The 21,161-nt window shown below is 43.6% G+C and overlaps 1 protein-coding gene across 1 annotated transcript in view; it reads right to left on the reverse strand.

The window, feature by feature from the left end:
* The window catches only part of ddah2 (dimethylarginine dimethylaminohydrolase 2), a 66,129-nt gene that overhangs the window by 14,726 nt on the left and 30,242 nt on the right, over positions 1 to 21,161 (reverse strand). Inside the window, exons 2-3 of the mRNA XM_059970906.1 lie at positions 8,455 to 8,554; positions 965 to 1,038 (exon numbers count right to left, since the gene is read on the reverse strand). Of these exons, the coding sequence (XP_059826889.1) occupies positions 965 to 1,038; positions 8,455 to 8,554 (174 nt within the window). The remainder of the gene's footprint in view (positions 1 to 964; positions 1,039 to 8,454; positions 8,555 to 21,161) is intronic.

Below are 21,161 nucleotides of genomic sequence, written 5' to 3' on the forward strand. Positions count from 1 at the left end.
TTTCCCTTAAACTTCTGCCCCCTAACTCTCAAATCATGTCCTCTCGTTTGAATCTCCCCTACTCTCAATGGAAACAGCCTATTCACGTCAACTCTATCTATCCCTCTCAAAATTTTAATTACCTCGATCAAATCCCCCCTCAACCTTCTACGCTCCAATGAATAGAGACCTAACTTGTTCAACCTTTCCCTGTAACTTAAGTGCTAAAACCCAGAAAACATCCTAGTAAATCGTCTCTGCACTCTCTCTAATTTATTGATATATAATCAAGTAGCACACAAAAGTGCTGAAGGAACTCAGCATGTCAGGCAGCATCTTTGGAGAGGAATAAACAGCCAATGTTTTGGGCTGAGACCCCTCATCAGGACTGAAAGGGAAGGAAGAATAAGATGGGAGCTGGGGTATGAAGCTGGCGGGTGATAGATAGGTATTGCCTATCAAGGAATAAGTGGGTGGGAGAGGGAAGACGAAGTGGTGAGAAGTTGGGAGGTGACAGGTGTGAAAGGTAAAGGGCTGAAGAAGGCATCTGATAGAGGATAATGGGAGAAGGGAGAGGTGATAGGCAGACGAGGAGAAAAGGTAAGAGAAGAAGAAAGGGTAAGAGAGAAGGCGAGGAGAAGTGGTGAGAGGGGAGCCAGAGGATAATGGAAAAGAGTTGGGGAGAGGGCAAGAAAGAAATTAGTGGAAGTTGGAGAAATCGCTGTACATGTCATCAGCTTGGAGAGACATTGAGGTGTTACTCTCCCAAGATCATCCCTTTGCCCGTTTTCTCCTCACAACATGTCCCAAAGTTTTCATTTAAGATTTTGCCATTTTGTGCTACTCCAGTCCTATATTTGTGGAAGGGCTTCATGGTCAGAACGTGGTATCCTTCCCTCTCTGCATTGCCCATTCTGGCACTCGTCCATCCTCTTCCCCCTCTTGACCCAGACATTGTGATATGAAATTATGCCCCTTGCCTCACCTTAAAAGCCTCTGCAACAAATCTTGCTCCTTTATGATTAGTCCATTTTGAGATCCCAACAAAGAATTCACGTCCTGAAACAGAAATTTTGTGGGGGGGGGTGGGAGGGGTGGGGGAAAAAGATTAAAAAATGTCAACTTGAATAGATATTAAAGTCACTAAGACTTAACAGCCTTAACTAGCACAGTTAACACAAAATAGAAGTAGTCCGCTCAGTCCCTCAAGCCTGACTTACTATTCAACAGAATGATGGCTGATCTGTCCCAAGCCTCAACTCTTCTGTTCCAGTTCCATAACCTTCAATTCCATCATTCCATTCCCTGGTCAGACCCCACATGGAATACTGTGCTCAGTTCTGGTCACCTCACTACAACAAGGATGTGAAAACCATAGAAAGGGTGCAGAGGAGATTTACAAGGATGTTGCCTGGATTGGGGAGCATGCCATATGAGAATAGGTTGAGTGAAATCGGATTTTCCTTCTTGGAGCGACAGAGGATGAGAGGCGACCTGATAGAGGTGTGACAAGATAATGAGAGACATTGATCGTGTGAGAGTCAGAGGCTTTATCCCCCAGGGCTGAAATGGCTAGCAGGAGAGTGCATAGTTTTAAGGTGCTTGGAAGAAGGTACAGGGGAGATATCAGAGGTAAGGTTTTTTTTTTAAAAAGTGGTGAGCGCATGGAATGGGCTGCCAGCAGCAGTGGAGGTGGAAACATTAGGGTCTTTTAAGAAACACTTGGATAGGTACATGGAGCTATGGGTAAGCCTAGGTAGTTCTAAGGACATGTTCAGCACAGCTTTGTGGGCTGAAGGGCTGTATTGTGCTGTAGGTTTTCTATGCTTGTATCATCTGTCAAATTTATCCAACAGCTATTGGAATAACATGTGATTCTGCTTCCATTAGCTCAGAATGCATTGAATATCAGGAATTCTCCAAGTTTCAATACACCTCATTTATGAATGATCGTGCCTTAATTGTGCAACTAAAAGATTCTCCCTCAAGTGCAGAGGTTCCCAACCATGGGTCCACAGACCTCCGTGGTTAATGATAAAGGTCCATGTCATTAAAAAACAAGGTTGGGAACCCCTTCTCTATCAGAACTATCTCAAAGTTTACCCTGTCAGGTCTACTAGGGGTCTTGAGGACTCGAGATGGCAGATGCTGGAATCTAGAGCAAAGAAAGATACTGGAAGCTACTGTATCTGAAAGATACCCAAATGTGTAAATACAAGATTCTACCACGCATAGAAACATCTCAAAGTGTACAGTAATGTCTTCCAAGAATCTAGAGAACACGAGATGGCAGGTACAGGAACATGGAGCATAGAAAGATACTGGAGGAAGGCAGCAGGTCAGGCAGCATCTCTGGAGGAGAATGGACAGTCACCATTTTAGTTCAAGTCAGATGAAGGTCTCATCGTGAAACTTCAGCTCTTCATTTATGTCCAGGACATCTGTCTGATCTGCTGAATACCAGTAGAGGCTTGTTTGTTGAACCATTGACCTTGCATTCTCTCATAGAAAAATACTTTATTTTAAATGGGATAAAAAGTGCTTCAGCCCTACAATGTCAGTATCAAATACGATGCCAATTTAAAAAGCAGCTACATGTTTTTTTATCTCTCAACTCATTGACACAAGATGCTGGACATTCTGACCACTACACAAAGTGCTGGAGGAACTTGGGTCAGGCAGTATCTATGGAGGGGAATTAACAGTTGACATTTCCTCTCCGTAGAGGCTGCCTGACCTATTAAGTTCCTCCAGCATCGTGTCCCTCAATTCCACGCTTCTTATTGTGTCTGAAGGCTTTTGGGAACAGTGCAATAGCACAGGTTTCCACCATTTCTGCACTGTCCTATATGCATCATTATGTGCCATGTCAAATGATGTAGGTGATCATGATCTATCCATGACCATGATTGTCCTTGGCAAGTTTTTCCCTACAGGAGTGGTTTACCATTGTCTTCTTCTGGGCAGTGTCTTTACAAGATGGGTGACCTCCTCAATACTCTTCAGAGATCGTCTGCCCAGCATCAGTGGTCACACAAGCAAGATTTATGAACAGTTGGTGCATATCACATGACCATTTAGCACCTGCTCCCATGGCTTAAGCTGACCCTGATTGGGCGGTGGTGGTGGGGGGGTGGGGGTAAACAGGTGCTACACCTTGCCCAAAGGTGACCTGCAGGGCTAGTAGAGGGAAGGAGCACCTTACATTTCCTTTAGTACAGACATCTCCATCACAGATATATATCACTTTAAAAAAAGATCTTTGAAATCTCGTTTAAACTGCCCTCCTCACACATTATGCCATCTAGTAGAGCAAAAGACCAACTGTCTACTGGCTGCCTCCCAAATTTTATACATTTCTATATACAGATCCAGTTTCATTCACTGCTTGTGAAAGGACGAGCTTCACATCCCAGTGATGAAACTTCAATATGAAAGGTCATTTACATTTGGCATGCACTGCATGTTGGCCATTGGCCAAGCTGTGGCCACTCCCCCCAAATCCCATAATAGGGGAAAGTAAGTTGGATAAGTACCCCAGGCAGACAGGGATAAAAAGTTCATTTACAGTACTGTACAAACAAGCCTGGAGGTCTGGGATTTGAGCCAAGTAGAGCAAAATCAGAGTATGCAGATTTTCATCCAATGGCCCATGTCTGCTGAGTGGCCGGCCCTAGTAGAAACCCCCCAAACCCCATGAAAATAAATGCTTCCAAAGTGGGGAGGGGTTGGAGAAAGCGAATCTCATCTGCAACTCCTGTCATCAATTCCCACCAACTGGCAGGTGGGGTGGCCCAGCAATGAAAGCACAGAATAGGAAAGTCTGCACATACACAAAGGATACTAATTGCAGCAAGCATGATGTTGGCATCGGATAAGCCAGGGAAGCAAAGGCAATTAAATGGGCTGGCACTTAACAGTTGTCATGATGGAGAACAATGTCACCTCCCCAACCAGCAGAAAGAGGCTTCACCATGCCCAATTAGGACAACACCAATAAATCACTAATAATGTAGAATTCTGGTTCACCAGAACAGCTCAGGGACAGCTCATCTGACCCGACCTTCCACTTTGAAATATCTGCCAAACCACTATGATGTCTGTCCAAACTTAAAATGTTACAATTGAATCCATATCTACTACTTCCACTGGCTTCTCATTCCACACTTTTACCACCCTCCAAGTTCCTCCTCAGACTCCCCTTGAATATTTCACCTTGCATCCTAAACCTGTGACCTGGTTCTATTCTCAGCCAACCTGAAGGGAGGACCCTGAATGCATTCACCCTACCAGACCGCTCAGTTTCATATACTATCAGATCTCTCCTCGCTTTCCACAGCTTCAGGGAATGAAGTCCTAACATAATTAACGTTTTCCTATAATTTAGATCATCAAATCCTTCATTCTTTCAAGCATATTGATATCTTTCCTATAAGCACGTGACTGGAACTGCACACAATACTCCAAACTAAACATCACCATCCTTTACAATTTCAACATCACATGCCAAATTCCAGTACTCAATACTTTGATCTATGAAGGCCAATGTGTCAAAAGCTGCTTGTGATCTTATCTGCCTCTGAGTCCACTTTCAATGAATTATGGATCTGGATTTCTTCTACCAGATGATGTTTTGCCACATAAAGGGCAACTGGAATTGACAATGGTGAGGGAAAAATTTGGCATAGACATAGTAGGCTAAAGGGTCCAATTCTATGTTACGTGTCTGTACCAAACATTAATTTGCATGTTTATCTAATACCATTGTTTATTTTCCCCACATCGCTTAGGATTCTCACCTACTCTGGAGGGTCAATTTACAGTGGTCAATTAACCCAACCTGCATGCCTTTGAAGAGGAAGTTCACACTGTCACTGGAAAAATTATGTAACCTGTGTTCAGCCTACACAAGAGATCAAAACCAAACCAGGTTATACCACAAAACATCGGAGTAGAATTAGGCCATTTGGATAATCAAATCTGCTCTGCCATTTGATATGGGTAACTTATTGTTCCCTCAAACTCAGTCTCCTGCCTTCTCCCCAAAACTTCTGACACCATTTCTAATTTCTCATCAAGCTCTGCTTTAAATACACCCAATGATTTGGCCTCCAAAGCTGTTAGTGGAAATGAATCCCACCACTCCCACCACGGTCGTAGACTCTCCCACTATTGGAAGCATCCTCTCCGCATTCACTGTACCAATATTTTCATTTATATTTATCATCTGTTATGAGCAGAGAGACAACATCTGCTGGAAGTAACTTCCTTGTATGTGTACAGGTACTTGGCGATTAAAGTCTGATTCTGATTCAATGTTCAATAAGTTTCAGGTGAGGCCTCCCTCCAATTGTTCTCAACTCCAACAAATACAGGCCCAGAGCCATCAAATGCTCCTCATACATCAACCATTTCAGCATATATTAGAGCAAATATCAATAAGTAGTTAGAGGATTGGGAAGCTTTTAAAAACAAACAGAAAGCTACTGAAAAGTCATAAAGGAAAGGATGGAATACAGAGCCAATAATATCATGGTTATCAAAAGTTTCTTCAAATATATAAACAGAGGCAAGAGTGAATATTGGGCTGCTGGAAAATGACACTGGAGAGGTAGAAATGGGTAACTAGGAAATGGCAGATGAACTTTATAAGTGTTTTGCATCACCCTTCACTGTAGAAGGGTAACAGTATGGTGGGAAGTTCAGGATTATCAGGGGGTGTGAGGTGTTATTACAAGGGAGAAGGTTGTTGGGAAACTGAAAAGTCTGAAGGTAGATAAATCACCTGGACCAGATAGTGTACACCCCAGGTTCAGAAAGAGGTGTCTGAAGAGATTGTGGAGACATTAGTTAAAATTCTTCAAGAATCATTTGATTCTGGTATGGCTCAGGAGAAATAGAAAATTGAAAATATCATTCCATTCTTCAAGAAGGGAGATAAACAGAAGGAAACTATAGGCCAGTCAGTCTGATCTCAGTAGTTGGGAAGATGTTGGAGTCTTTTGTTAAGGATGTGGTCTCAGCATAATTGGAGGCACATGAAAAAAAAATAGGATGTCATCAGCATGGTTTCCTTAAAGGAAAATCTTCCCTGACAAAGCTGTTGGAATTCTTTGAAAAAACAACAAGCAGGATAAACAAAGGGGAATCAATGGATAATGTGTACTTGGATTTTGACAAGTTGCCACACATGGGGCTGCTTAATAAGAGCTTATGATATTACAGGAAAGATTCTAGCACGAATAGACCATTGGTTGATTGGCATAAGGCAAAGAGTGGGAATAAAGGGAGTATTTTCCTGGTTGACTGCCAGTGATTAGTATTTTACAGCGTGTCTGTGTTGGAATTGCTTCTTTCGACATTATAGGTTATTGAGTTGGATGGCAGAATTGATGGCTTTGTTGCAAAGTTTGCAGATGATGTGAAGATAGGTGGAGGGGCAGGTAAATGTGAGGAAGCAGAAAAGCTACAGAAGGGCTTAGACATATTAGCAGAATGGCCAAAGCAGTGACAGATGGAATAATGGTCATGCACTTTGATAGAAGAAATGGAAGACTATTTCCTAAATGGGAGAAAATAGAAAAATATGAGGTGCAAAGGGATTTAGGATTCCTCTTGCAGGATGCCCTAAAGGTTAATTTACAGATTGAGGAAGGCAATCTGCAAGGTTAGCATTCGTTTCAATAGGACTTGAATATAAAAGCAAGGACGCAATGTTGAAGCTTTATAAAGCACTAGTGAGGCCTCACTTGGGGTATTGTGAGCAGTTTAGTTCCCTTATCTAAGAAAGGATGTGCTGACTGTCACATCCTTGGCTCTCAGGAAGTAACAAAGGGGTCAAGACACAACAGGAATCACCAACAAAAGATATTAAATTAAAGGCGAGGGGAAAAAGGAGAGGCAGAGAGGGCAATGGAAGGGTAATTGCAGGTGTTCCAGGGAACTGCAACACATGATACAAGAGAAAACAGAGGCCAGGAAGTATTCCACTCATAACACTGACAGGGTGCAGAGAAGGTTTACAAAGGTAATTCCAGGATTGAAAGGTTTGACATACGGGGAGCATTTGATGGCTCTGGGCCTCTAATCACATGGAATTCAGAAGAATGAAGGCTGACCTCATTGAATGTTGAAAGGCCTGAATACAGTGCATGTTTCCTATGGTTGGGGGAGTTTAAGACCAGAGGGGACAGCCTCTGAATAGAGGTGTCCTTTTAGAATGGGGAGGAGGAGGAGGAATTTTTTTTAACTGGAGAATGCTGAATCTATGGAATTTGTTACCACAGGCAGCAGTGAAAACCAAGTCATTGGGTATATTTAAGGTAAAGGTTGATAGATTCTCGGTTAGTCAGGCAAGAAGGCATACAGGGAAAAGGTAGGAGATTGGGGCAAAGAGGTAAAATGGATCAGCCATAATGAAATGGCAGAGCAGACTCAATGGGCAAATGCCCCAAACCTGCTCCCATCTTTTATGATCTTATGATAATACTAGCCTTACAATCTACCTTCTTACTTTGTTTACTTTACCTGTATTGCACACTTTTGGAAGTTATTAAACACTATTTTACAGGTGGAGTGGAGATATGTCTCTACCAAAGGAGGTGCAAGGTGATCCTTCCCTCCACTAGCCTGCAGGTTACCCTTGGGTGAGGGGCGGCACCTTTTTCCTCATGACCAGCATTATATGAAGGTGGTGGATGGCCAGATGAGCAGCTGCTGCACATCACAAGTCCTGGTCATACGACCACTGACACCAGACAGACAACCTCTGAAGAGTATTAAAAATAGCTGGGGTCACTTGTCTTGTAGTAAACACTGCCTAGAAGACAATGGCAAACCATTTCTATACAAAGATTTGCCAAAAAACAATCATAGTCATGGAAAGACCTTGATTGCCTACATCATATGACATGGCACATTCTAGCACAATGCACTGTGTAAAAATTTGGCCTATATAAGATACAAAATATAGGAGCAGAATTGGGCCATTTGGCCCATCAAGTCTGCTCTGCCATTCAATCATGGCTGAGCCTTTTCTCCCCCTTCTTAACCCCACTCCTTGACCTTTTACCTGTAATCTTTGATGCCATGTCTAACTAAGAACCTATCAAGCTCTGTCAATACAGCCAATGACCTTGCATAAGTAGTATGCAAGACAAGCACTTCACTGTATCTTGGTACATGTGACCATAATAAATCCATACAACTGCTCACAACACTCCAGATGTGGTTTAGTCAATGCATTACAAAGCCTCAGCATTATATCCTTTTAAGATTACTTTATACAGAATTGAGATAGTGGCTTCTGCTGGCTGCCCAGTGAGGTTTTGCCTTTATAACATAGCTGTACTGTGGCATATTTGTACTGTGGAGTTCATGTTTAAAGATTGTATGAGGCACACAGAACAGGAAGAGGAAGAACAAAGGGAAATTGTCAAAGGCTTTCATGGAAGGGAAAGGACTGAAATGTCTTACCTGTGAATAAGACGTCACTGCCATCGAGGGTTGCTTCCTCGTCAGTCACTTCCAGCATGCGTAACTTCAACTCTTGTAGGATGGTCTTCACAGTGTCCACCTACAACAAAGACACCTGTCACTGCAACATCACCAAACCCCTTGTCACTCTTCCATACTAACTATTGAAAACACATTACCCAGATGCACCAGCAGCTTCGTATAGCTAAAGTGCTGGCAAGACTGTCAGAAATTGCAGAGGGTGCTGGGGACACAGCTTAGTTCATTATGAACTCCAGCCTTTCCTCCTTGTCTACATTTGCTGGCTGCCTCAGGATAGGAGTCCACATAATCAGACGCTACCCACCCTACACATTCTCTTCTACCACCTTCCATTGGGCAAACGATACAAAAAGCTTGAAAGCTCAGGTACAGCTTCTGTCCTACTGTTACAAGACTCTTGAATGGACTTCTTGTACAATAAAAATGAACTCTTGACATAACAAATCTGAATGTGGTCCTTGCACCTTATCAACCTGCACTGCCTTCTGTAATACTATTCTTTGTTCAAGGTTCAAAGTAAATTTATGTCCAAGTACGTCACTACATCCAACACAGATTCGTTTCCTTGCAGGCATACTCAGAAAATCCGAGAAACATGGTAGAATCAATGAAAGGCTACATTCAACAGGACAGACAAACTACAAATACAAAAAGGAAAAACATGCAATAGAGAACAGGGCCCTTGAAAGTGAGTCCATAGGTTGTGAGGACAGTTCAGTAATAGGGGAAGTGAAGTTATCTCCTCTGGTTGAAGAGCCTGATGGCTGAGAGCTAATAACTGTTACTGAACCTCGTGGTCTGAATCCTGAGACCTCCTTCCTTATGGCAGCAGTGAGAAGAGAGCATGGCCAAGGTGTTGAGAGTCCTTGATGATGGGCTCTGCTTTCCTGTCACAGTGCTCCATGTAGATGTTCTCAATGGTGGGGAGGGGAGTATCCACTTTTCCTTTCAAGGGAGTTGAGGTGGGATGCAGCCAATGAATGAACTCACCACACATCTAGAAGCTTGCCAAGTTTTAGATGTCATGCTGAATATTCACAAACTCCTAAGGAAGCAGAGGCACTGCCATGCTTTCTTCATAATTGCACTTGGGTGCTGGGCCCAGGAGAGGACCTCTGAAATGATAATGCTGAGGAATTTAAAGTAGCTCTCCACCTCTGATCTCCTGATGAAGACTGACTCGGGGACTTAGTTTTTCTCAGTGTATGATAATAATAATCAAATTTCTAATTATAATGAGAACATTTGCAATAACATACAGACATGCCAAAAAATGTGACTTACAAGATTAATCATCTCCCTGTTTACCTCAAAATCTACCAAATTAACCCTCTCCTTCTGATCCAGTGCACAGGAGTCTGCTTCACCCCCAAAGTGGAGGACAAGGTCACTTTAAACGTCTGGCTGCTGGATTATCAGACCAGCGAGCCATCATTCTGAGGTATATTTACCAGCTTAATCAGCATTACATTATCTACAGACATGCAGTTGTTCTCCAGGTATTTACAGATACAGCACAATAGCAGGCCTTTCTGGCCCACATCACCAATTAACCTAGTAACCTGTAGGTCTTTGGAAGGTGGAGTGACGCCTATGCAGTCACAGGTAGAATATGCAAGCTCCTTACAGACAGCAGCAGAATTAAACCTGGATTGCTGGCACTGTAATCGCATTGAACTAACTGCTATGCTCTGGTGCTGCTATTCTTCCAGTTCACTGGCTGCTGCATTCCACATGCCAGTAGATGCAAAGTTTAAGGTTGGGAAAGAGTACAGAACATTCTGCTGGGATTTATGTCATGGATAGAAGATCTTCTGCCCATCGAGCCTGCACTAATGATCTGGAGAGCTCTGTTGGCAGGTGTCTGGGTCTTGGCTCTCTAGGTCAAAGGGTAGAGGCCAGACCAAGTTGTGGTTCACCGATCCTCCAGGTTCGGGGGCTCAGCTCGGGGCTAACAACCCCAGGTGGTCAAAAAAACAATTATTACTGGAACAGCAATAGAGAATCCTTCGATACGGATAGATTTGGGGGACCTTCATTGCCTTTAACACTAGGGGTGTAACAGGTAGAAAGTAGAGGCACCATACCATGACAATTTAGCTTATTAATTCACATGTCTTTGGGATGTAGATCACAGGAGGACTGCCAAACCACCACATAAACAGGCCAGAGGTCAGTGGAGTTAACAGGCAAAGACTCAACCAGCACCACCACCACCCCATTTAATGCGGTCACCGTGGCTTGCTGGAAAGGGAAACTGCTATATTTTTTTAAAAAGAAAAGCAGTACTCTAATTAGGGGAATTGATATATAGATGTGCATATCAGCCACAAGCAGCTGGGCCCCAGGTCAAAGCTCAGGGAAGCGAGCATTAGCGGGGGTGGGGGAGGGTGGAAGTGAGCAGAAGCTTAGAGAGGTTGAGAAGTGATACCATTGATACCACTGCTGCAGTCCAGGGAGACCAGATCTGGCAACAGGCTAGAGAAAGGCCTGGGAGAAAAATGACTTTCCAACATTTTCAACCAGCTGTGGCCTTCAAGGCACAACCAAAAACTCCCCCAGCAGCTGTTGGAAACAGATTATTGCTGCCAAAAAAAAAATTTGCAAAAAGATGGCTGACAGGGTCTCATTTGTTCTATTACTACGGCAGCAGCTATCTGCTGAATAGCGTGATAAAACCTATCCCATGAAGAATTAGAGCAACTGTCCTTCCTGCATGTATCCCTGTAAGACATGAACATTAGCTCACTCACACAGAACTGTATATTGTTTTAAGAGCTTACTTTTTTAAAAAAAATGTAATCTTAAACTGGGAATTCAGGTTCCTCCAGAAAAATCAGGCAAGTTTCTGGAGACCCGATGCCAGGAATGAAGAACTATTGGCCTGATTTCTTGCAAAGGGTTCTGCTTATATACAAATTCATATACATTTAAAGAGGCTTACAAGATGCCAGTACAAGATTTGTCCTTAAACTTTGAAGTTGTTCATCCCATCCAGGGAAACAATTTTATACAAAGTAACTTCTTAGGACTTTTCTGGGAGAACAATCCATTTGCAATGTAACACACAAAAGGCTGGAGAAAATCCACAGGCCAGGTATCCATGTACAGGAATAAAGAGTCAACATTTTGGGCCGAGACCCTTCAGCAGGACTGACAAGTCAGACTCAAGGATCTCCGCCCAATTCAACAACCCCTCCATATTGTGTGCGAAGCCCTGAATATGTAACATTTGAAAAATCTCGTTTATGATTTGCATGAGTAACAGGACCACATCGACAAGATTGTCTGCATAGTGGACAAAGCCACTATTTCACTGTTCCACAGACCGATTTCAACCCCAACCTCAGGTGGAGTGTGCCTGGCCTGCAACTGGGAGAACTTTTTCCAAGTACTCTGGCTCATTCTCACATCCTGAGAGCTTTGAGCGAGCTCGGGCTTTACCCTTTGGAGCAATGGAAGCAGAGGGGCAAGTTGATTGAGGTGTACAAGATTAGAGGCGTATATTGTGGACAGTCACTTCCCTTCCACAATCCGCCCAGGCATTAAAGTTGAGCGTAGGCAAGGTTCAAAAAAAGGCTAAAAATCAGTGGTGCCTAGAATGCACCACTAGGGGTTGGTGGTGGAGGCAGTTAAATCAGGGACTTAGATAGGCAGATGGATGAAATTAAAGTAGAGGGTTGTGCGCTGAGAAGGTTAGATTGATCATGGAGATGGTTTATACAGAGCATCACAACACTGAGCTCCAGGGCCTACACTAAATGTTCTACTGGCCACTGATTGCCCCTAGGGTGTAGGGCAATTAGTAACACCTGCAGAGAGTTGATGGCAACGCAGGTATAAAAGTGGAATGAGCACAACTGGGTGCAGACTTGATGGGCAGAAGGGCCGACTTGATGGGCAGAAGGGCCTATCTCCATGTTCTGATCTCTTTGATGGGAATCTGCTGTCGAACAAGAGACACTTGTGCTTTATGCAGTGAGAACACAGCAGCACAGGCCATTCAGCCCACATGCTCTGCTGAACTAATTAAGCCAATGAGACACAATTAAACTAATTCCCTCCTCCTGCACGTGGCTCTTCTCCCTGTTCTCTGCATGTTCAAGTGCCTCACAGCCTCTTTAAACACCCCTAATAAACGCAGCCAGCATTTGTTCCTCAGTATCAACTGGATAATAAAAACAGGCTGATCAATCAGAATCTGGTTCAGTATCACCTGCTGTTACCTTCACAGCAGAATTACAATGAAATACATGATAGATAAATAGAGAAAATACTGAAATACAGAAAGTATAATGTCGATTAAATAGTTTAGTTAAAATAAGTAGTGCAGAGAAAAAGAAATTAAAAAGTAACGAGATTGTGTTCATGGGTTCAAAACCCATTTAGGAATCGGATGGCAGAGGGGAAGAAGCTGTTCCTGAATCGCTGAGTGTGTGCCTTCGGTCTTTTGTACTTCCTCCTGATGGTTGCAATGAGAAGAGGGCACGTCCTGGATGGTGGGGGTGCGGTGCGTCCTTGATGAACATCGCCATCCTAAGGCACCTCTCCTTGAAGATGCTATGGAGGCTAATTTAGGTTTCCCAGAGGAGTTTTCTGTTGATCTCTGTTCTGTGCAGAATTCATGAGGTAGGAGGGGGAGGGGTGTCCTTCTACCCATTTTCAAATGCTTATCTTTCCCCTCATTTAACCCGGACAGGTTCTACTCCAGATGAAAGCGCCACTACACCCAAACAAAACCAGACTGATTTTAAAAGGACGTAATTGTTCTCACACAGAAGCAGCAATACGAGGTGTGGCTGCTCCCTCGGCGAGGAGACGGATTAAAAGGCGCCACACCTTCAACGGGACTTCGTACACAAAAGAGACTCAGACAATGAATGTGCAGATTCTTACCATTACTTCATTGGTCTCAGTAGGGCAAAGATTCCACCTGACTCACCCGCCTCCATCATTCCTGAGGGAAGCCTGCTCTTTCCCAGCTGATCCTTCAGCACAGCTAACCTAATACACCGACCATAGAAGCAGGGTTTGCACACGGAATGAGGAGCTATTTAAAAGACTGCCCTCCCTGCACTTTTCCCTGTAGATAAATTCCCAAGGTTTACTGCCCTTTCTGGGATTTAAAAAAAGTACCGTTCCCCCAAACTGCTCCCTTTCCAGACTGCTTTTCCCACTGCCTCTCCTCCCCCAAGTTAAATGCAATGTTTTCAGCTTCAACTCATTTACTCCCAGGATACCTCTGCCCAAGTTTTAAAGCATTCACTGATTATGAAATGCCCTGGATCGGTTCACACAAAGGCAAATTTTACACACTGGCGCTCAGGAGGGGCAGCAGGGCTTATGCACAGCAAGATCACAGAGCTTATCAGGACTCCAGGAGGCAGAACACTGGCAGCTGTACTCTTTTGGAACCATTTTCCAGCAAGATAGCTGCATGGGCCTCTGTGGGGCAAAAAAAAAGTGTTTCTTTTTTTAAAAAATTTAAAATTAGATTTCAACATTGCTAGAGATCAAGAACGTCATGCATTTCAGGCCTACCCCATCAGTGAGTTGCTTGTTGGCAGAGTTGGGCACAGTACGGACTGTGTCCGTCTGCTACAGAGAGCCATTAGAAACAGATTGCACACTGTCTGCATGCACCAATAGAAAGCAGTCGTCTCGGATATTCTTGTGATTGTGTGACCCAGTTGGGCATTGGTAGTCTGGTTTAATGGCAAGACTGATGGTAGGGGAGCTGCATGGCCTCTGTGGAGCAAGCATTTGGCCTAATGCTGAGGGCTTCTCTATTCCAGCAATCCAGGCGGGGAGAAGCCAGAGACAGGTGCCACATCCATGCTGGATCAGGGTTAGACCCTCCCACTGGTGCTGCCCTCCAGTGCTTACTCTGTGGAATGGCAAGCTGGATTGCAGGTGTGTACATTTGCTTGCAGACTGCTGACAACTGCTTGTTCTTGCCGACAGGCCATATTACTCAGGGACTTAGGTTATATGCTCTAATCGACTGTACATCTTGTACGTGCCTCGTGTTGTAACTGATCACTGTGTTTTGCCAGAAAAACACTTCCGTTTGACTGTGGTTGAGGGCAATCATGTATGGTTGAATGATTGAAACTTTCTTGATAGGCGATACAGGCTCCATTTAACACTGCAATCCAGAGACAGCAGAGCCTTTCCTCTGGGGTTTGAAGCAACTCAGTGTGGTATCAAACCCCCAAGTCTTTCAATCTGCAAACAACCAAAAGGAACAGGCATTCTGCAAAAATTTATTACCTAGTGATGGGGCAGACAGCAAGAAACTTTCCTGATAACCACCTCCAAAAAAAAATCAGCAGTAGACAAACAAAGGATATAGATTTAGGGCAAGGATAAATGATAAAAGGGCTCCTCTCAGATCCCTTTTCTCTCAGAGAGGGTCTAGTAGCTGGAATATTCTGCGAGGAAATTGTATGGAAAGTCATCCTACATCTCAGACCACGGTGGCACCCAAGAGGAATCAGAGCTGATGCACTCTGCCAAGGGCAATGTAGCACAGGACCCAGGCTGGAGTCAATGCTACTGTCCCCAGTGTTCACTAGGCAGCAGACAAGCTCTACTGTGGTTGACTGAAGATTCCAATGGGCTCAAGGATACATATATAGTGTGGTTGTATTTTTACTGATTTTGTATGTGTTTGTTATTTATTTTAAATGGGAGGACGGAGGCTCAAGCCATGGTGGCACCAGAGAATGGTATTGGAGCCGGTGCACTCCACCAGTGTTGGGGTGGGAAAGAGTGGTGTCGCAAGGCATCCAGGCCAGAGTCTGTGCTGCCCCCCTCCCACAGTGTTTGCTGGGTGTGAGACAAGCTCTATCGTGGTTGACTGTAGATTGATAGCATGAGTTTTGGACTCTTATTGAGATACCATTTGTGCTTACCGAGACTGTTGGTACTGTGTTTTGCACCCTGACCCCAGAGTAACACTTTCATTCAGCTGTTATTCATTGGTTTTTATGTATGATTGAATTACAATTAAACTTGAATTGAATTGCCCAACTAGTACCTGTTGACCAAGATGCCCATCCTGCATTTGGCCCACAATCTAAACCTTTCTTATCCATGTACCTGCCATTATCACCCACCATCTTCAAAAGGTAATGCCTCCACCATCAATGACCCTCACCACCCAGGAGATGCCCTCTTGCTAGGGAGGAAGGACCCTTTAGGAAAGAGTTCTTCCCCTCTGCTAGATTTCTGAACTGTCCAGGAACATTATAGTACCTCCCTATTTTCAGGTACAATTTATTGTCATTCAGCTCTACTCAAAACAATGTTGCTCAGGACCAAGGTGCACAACAGTACTCAAAGAAATATTGCCTCAAATAAAAAGCACAAGAAATTCTGCAGATGGTGAAAATTCAAAGCATCATTCTTCAGCACTGAAGGGTCTCAGCCTGAAATGTCAACAATTTATTTAATCGCATGGATGCTGCCTGGCCCAAATTCATCCAGCATTTTGTACAAATGATGCAAGTTAAAAAGCAAACATTATTATGCCCCTGCCACTTCATACATGAGATCTGGGTGGTGATGGAGTTTAGGGATTTTGCTCTTTGGTTATTTTAAAATATTTTTATCTAGGCTTTTTTTTTGTAGTGCTCCATTTCTGCCACAAGACAAATTTCACATATCAATGATAAAATCTGATTCTTTTCAAGTTTTCCTTTAAAAGTTACTGTAACAGTGGCAATATTAAAGTGACTGACAGAATTGAAATGTTAGGTGAATGCTTGAATCACCTAGGCATTTTAGGTCACAGGTTGGAGGATACAGATTAATATGGACGGGTACAGTCACCATGTCCACTGTTGGCATGGCGGACCAAATGGCCTGTTCCCATGCAGTATGGCTCCAAAACTAATCGCGCTATCGAATTGGAAGCGGAAAAAGGCAAGGGATGAGGAATATGGGGCTCAGTGTCCAGGATTGCCCCCCTCCCCCACCCCCCAAAAAATTGGCAACAAAATTTAGTCAATTCCAGTGACAGCTAACCACTGACGGGTCTTCTGACAAGTGTCAGAGAGCCAGGCTGATTAGACCCTGGAGACCCTCAAGCAGATTGGAGCTCAGAACAGATGGGACCTGCCCCCAGTGACTTAACAGCTGGCATTTCTCCTTTACAGCAGTGACCCAGGTTTGACTTAGACCTTGGACACTCTCCCCATGACCTGTGGATTTCCCTTCCCCCCACCCCCACCCCCAACTGCTATATTATGTGGCTGCTATTAATTGTTCCTGATAAGGGCAAGGGGCAAGAGATTCAGGGCAGTTGATTACACTGTACAAAAATGGATCACAGGGAAAAACAGGGATTGTGATTGCTCTAGAAACTGACATCAAAAGATCCCAATGAATCTGACTCAAGGAAGTGAAGTAAAAGAGAATATTTCACTACATGTGGGAGACAGAACTGAAAAACCTTAAACAGAACTAAGTTTATCACTCACATATGTCATGAAATCTGTTTTTTGGCAGCAGTGCAGTGCAATACACAGACTCACTACAGAACTGAGCACATGTCTTAGGCACCCTAAATATGCATGTGCCCAAGATTTTGCACAGTACTGTACATGCTTAATTTAAATTTGAACTTCCTGCTGTGGCTTAGAAGATCCTGCAAAAAGCAGTGCTAGCTCTTAAACTTTCTAAAAAAAAAATCTCCAATCCAAACTCGTGCACAAGCTCTTCCCTTAACAGCACAAGTTACACTGGAGGCTAATGAGCGTGAACTCAATTTTTCCTTTGAGCTTTGAATACTATCTGCAGGATTTCATTCAAAAAAAAAATCAACCTGCTCCATAAACTGTTCCAGCACAGCAGGCAACATGCCCTTTGGGCTTCATGATAAACCAGTAACCTTCCAACAGCTTATGGACCAGCTGCACCAAGGCTGAAAGGACTGCAGTGCAGCCCATCTCGATGCCATGGTTGTCTACAGCCAGATGTATTCAAGGTACCTGGGCCACCTGCACAGGGTCGTGGGGAATATTCTCACACCAAGTGAGTCCTTCCTGGATTTGGTAGGGTGGTATCACAGGTTTATTCCCCAATCTACCACTCTGGCTGACTAATCTTACTGGAAAGTTAGTGAGCAACTCAGTGACTTGGACAAGTGGGTGTGAAAGTGCTTTAAACCCCAACGCCAATGTGGTTTTTTCCAACCTGTTCTTCAGAGCCCAGACTTAAACTGTTCCTTGTCCAGGCAGATGCCTCAGGAATAGGCACTGTAGCAGTGCTGGCTCAAGAACTTGAAAAAAGTGACCTGTCTTTTACCCAAGCCAAAAACTCCTCCCAAGGGAAACCAGGTTTTCCACCACTTAAAAGGAGTGTTTTGCCATCAAGTGGCTCCTTGACAGCTTCCAGTACTACCGCTTCGGCAGGGAGCTTGACCTCGACACAGGCCACGGATTCAGACATTAAAGGTCCATAACACCAGAGTGACATGGTGGTACCTAGAGCTCCAACCCTTCAAATTCAGTGTTCACTATAAAGCAGGGAAAGAAAATGTTACTGCAGATTACCCATCTTTGTTGCCAAACATCATCGGCACAGGAAAGTGTGGTAATGCACTGGAGAATGCTCAGCCTATGCAGTTACACATGTGCATTTATAAACACACACACAAACATGGCCTCATCTGTCTGTTGTCACTGTGCTGAGTGCATGCACAGCAACATCTTCCCCAGTATGACCTCAATGGCTCCAAAACAGAGCTGATGAGTACAGGGGTACTTTGTGGTGCCTTTCCCGCCATACACTGGAATATTCCTTATGTAATGGGGATGTGCAAGTGTGTATATTGTTTGTATACTGTACTTAAGGTAGATATTTCAGTTTATTTTGTAACTACATTCTGAGGAGCATCATATTCTGATTCATGTGTAGTCTTAACTTTCTTGGTAGTTAAGTGGCAAATCATGTCTTAGTGCCAAAAAAAATGGAGCAATTCACAGTGGGAGAGGGAAAGATTGTGTTGCTATGAGTTCACACTGGACAAAAATAGTATGAGGCTATTTATTGTTTTCTGGTAGATACTTTTCTAATATTGGCAGTTTTCTTTTTGCTATCATTGCCATTTTTGCAAGTTTGATTTTCTAGCACACCTAATAAACATCCTTGTATGAACGTGCTTGGCGACTCCAGCCATATTTTCCTTCAGTCATAGCCCTCATATCCCAACAGCTTCACAGAACACCCAGTACTATTTCAGCATGTCACAGGCATTTATTTTATTTGTTGGCAAGTGTCAATTGTGAACCACCACGATCTTACCATTGAAAGTAATGACGCTGCAGGGAAGGGAGCTCTGAAGTTTATATCCAATGAAAATGAAAGGCCAGTAATAAATTGGCAAATATATAGCGCATGTATACGAATCTTACTTGCTACAGCAAGACAGGCACATAGCATCAGAAAAAGCCAAGATAAAACTAATTTGTAAAAGTTACAAAGTAATCAGAGTTACTACACCAAGGTAGAGAATCAAGAACCCCAACTAAACCTTGGAAGTTCTTTGGCCCATCACACTATTCTGGTATCTTGCACATCTGCCCCTAAAGAGAATCCAAGTTGAAACTTAAACTTAATTTACTACAGGTCTCTGCTTACAAGATGCAAGATGTTTTCTGCCAACATCAAGAATACTCCCTGTAGTATTCAAGACATCTTCAAGGAGTGGTGCCTCAGAAAGGTGACATCTGTCATTAAGGACCACCTACCCCCCCCCAAACCCAGGACATGCCCTCATTGCTACCATCAGGAAGGAGGCACAGAAGTCTGAAGGCACACACTGTCTCAGGAAGAGCTTCCTTCCCCCCACCATCCCATTTCAGAATGATATTGAACCCATGAACAGTACCTTACTACTTTAACTATTTGATACACACTTACTGTAATTGTTTTCCGCATATTATAATGTATTGCATTGTACTGCTGCTGCAAAGATAACAAGTTTCATGGCATATGCTGGTGATATTAAATGCGATTCCAAACAATTGTGTTTCCATTAAAACAGAAAGATACAAATATTACTGCCAAAACTAACTAGCCTAGGATTTGTGTCACTTAATCATACATTTATTGCAAGTCAACGTTTTTGATTTCAATTCAACTTCCACAACCAAAATCTATATCCCTTAACTTAGAAGAAAACACCTTGTGTATTTAATGGCTACACAGCTACAAATCCTGGGGCTGAAGGAGAACAGTCAGAACCAAGGAAAGACATGAACCAACAACCCAGCAGGTCCTGACAGGATGCTTATGGAGAAGACACTTCTGTGGGAGGACTGAATTAGTAATCACTTAGGCTTTAAGAGAAGCAAAAAATTCTGAGTCCTGAGAATTTGGAGCCCTTTCTCAAAAGGGATAGTAGAAAATAAATTTGAATTTATATATTTATTAAATGCTGGCATGAAAAGTCACCGATTTGGCAAGTATAGTTGGCAGGGATATGGGGAGACAAGTGTAGACACAAGTTTCAGCAGGAGCTCCACAGATCATAGTGTCCTTCTCCTAATTTATACATGCTTCCAGACCGCCATTCCAGAAAGATTGGTGTTTAGTGAACAAAATGTTTTTGTAAATATACAATTAGGCGGCATCCCACTAGACTAATGGAATGGTTATCTTGGCTACTGCAATCTTACATTCTAGACCTTGCAGCACAGCTGATAGCTGGATCAGCTGAGGGGGAAAGATAGGAATTTGGGTGGGGGTGGGGGAGGGAGTTGGAACGATGCGAGTCATGATAGGTGGTAAAAGGCAACATGGGCTCCTGCCGTTCAGTGTGGCAACACTGTCAAATAGAACAGAACAGTGTGGGCCCTTCAGCCCATGAGATTGTGCCAGTCTTTTAACCCACTCCTAGATCAATCCCACAAAGGCACATGGACCATACGAGTCTCTTAAACATCCGATTTATCTGCCTCTACCACCAACCCCGGCAGAGTGTTCCATACATCCCATCAGTGGTATCAAGAAAACAACCTCTCCCTCAATGTCGCAAAAACAAAGGAGCTGATTGTGGACGACAGGAGGAATGGAGACAGGCTAACCCCTACTGACATCAATGGATCTGGGGTTAAGAGGGTAAACAGCATCAAGTTCTTCAGCATCCACATCAGAGGACCTCACATGGTCTGTACACACCAGCAGTGCCTTTTTCACCTCAGACAGCTGAAGTTTGGTATCGGCCCCCAAATCCTAAGAACTTGCTACATGGTACAACTGAGCATCCTGACTGGCTGCACCACCGCCTGGTATGGGAACTGTACCTCCCTTAATCGCAGGAGTCTGTAGAGAGTGGTGCAGACAAACCAGTGCATTTGCAGCTGTGAACTTTTGACTATTCGGGACATTTATAAGGACAGGTGTGCAAAAAGGGCCCAAAAGATCATTGGGGACCCAAGTCACCCCAACCACAATATATTCCAGCTGCAACCATTTAGGAAACAGTACTGCAGTATTAAAGCCAGAACCAACAGGCTCTGGGACAGCTCCTTTCACCAGGCCATCAGACTGGTCAACTCTTGCTGATCTGAGTGTGCCATATGTTTCATTGACTGTTCCATGTATTATAAATTACAATGATTGCACATTTAGACAGATGTAAAGATTTTTATTCA

The sequence above is a fragment of the Hypanus sabinus genome, chromosome 5, assembly GCF_030144855.1.
Source record: "Hypanus sabinus isolate sHypSab1 chromosome 5, sHypSab1.hap1, whole genome shotgun sequence".
In the NCBI taxonomy this organism is placed as follows: Eukaryota; Metazoa; Chordata; class Chondrichthyes; order Myliobatiformes; family Dasyatidae; genus Hypanus; species Hypanus sabinus.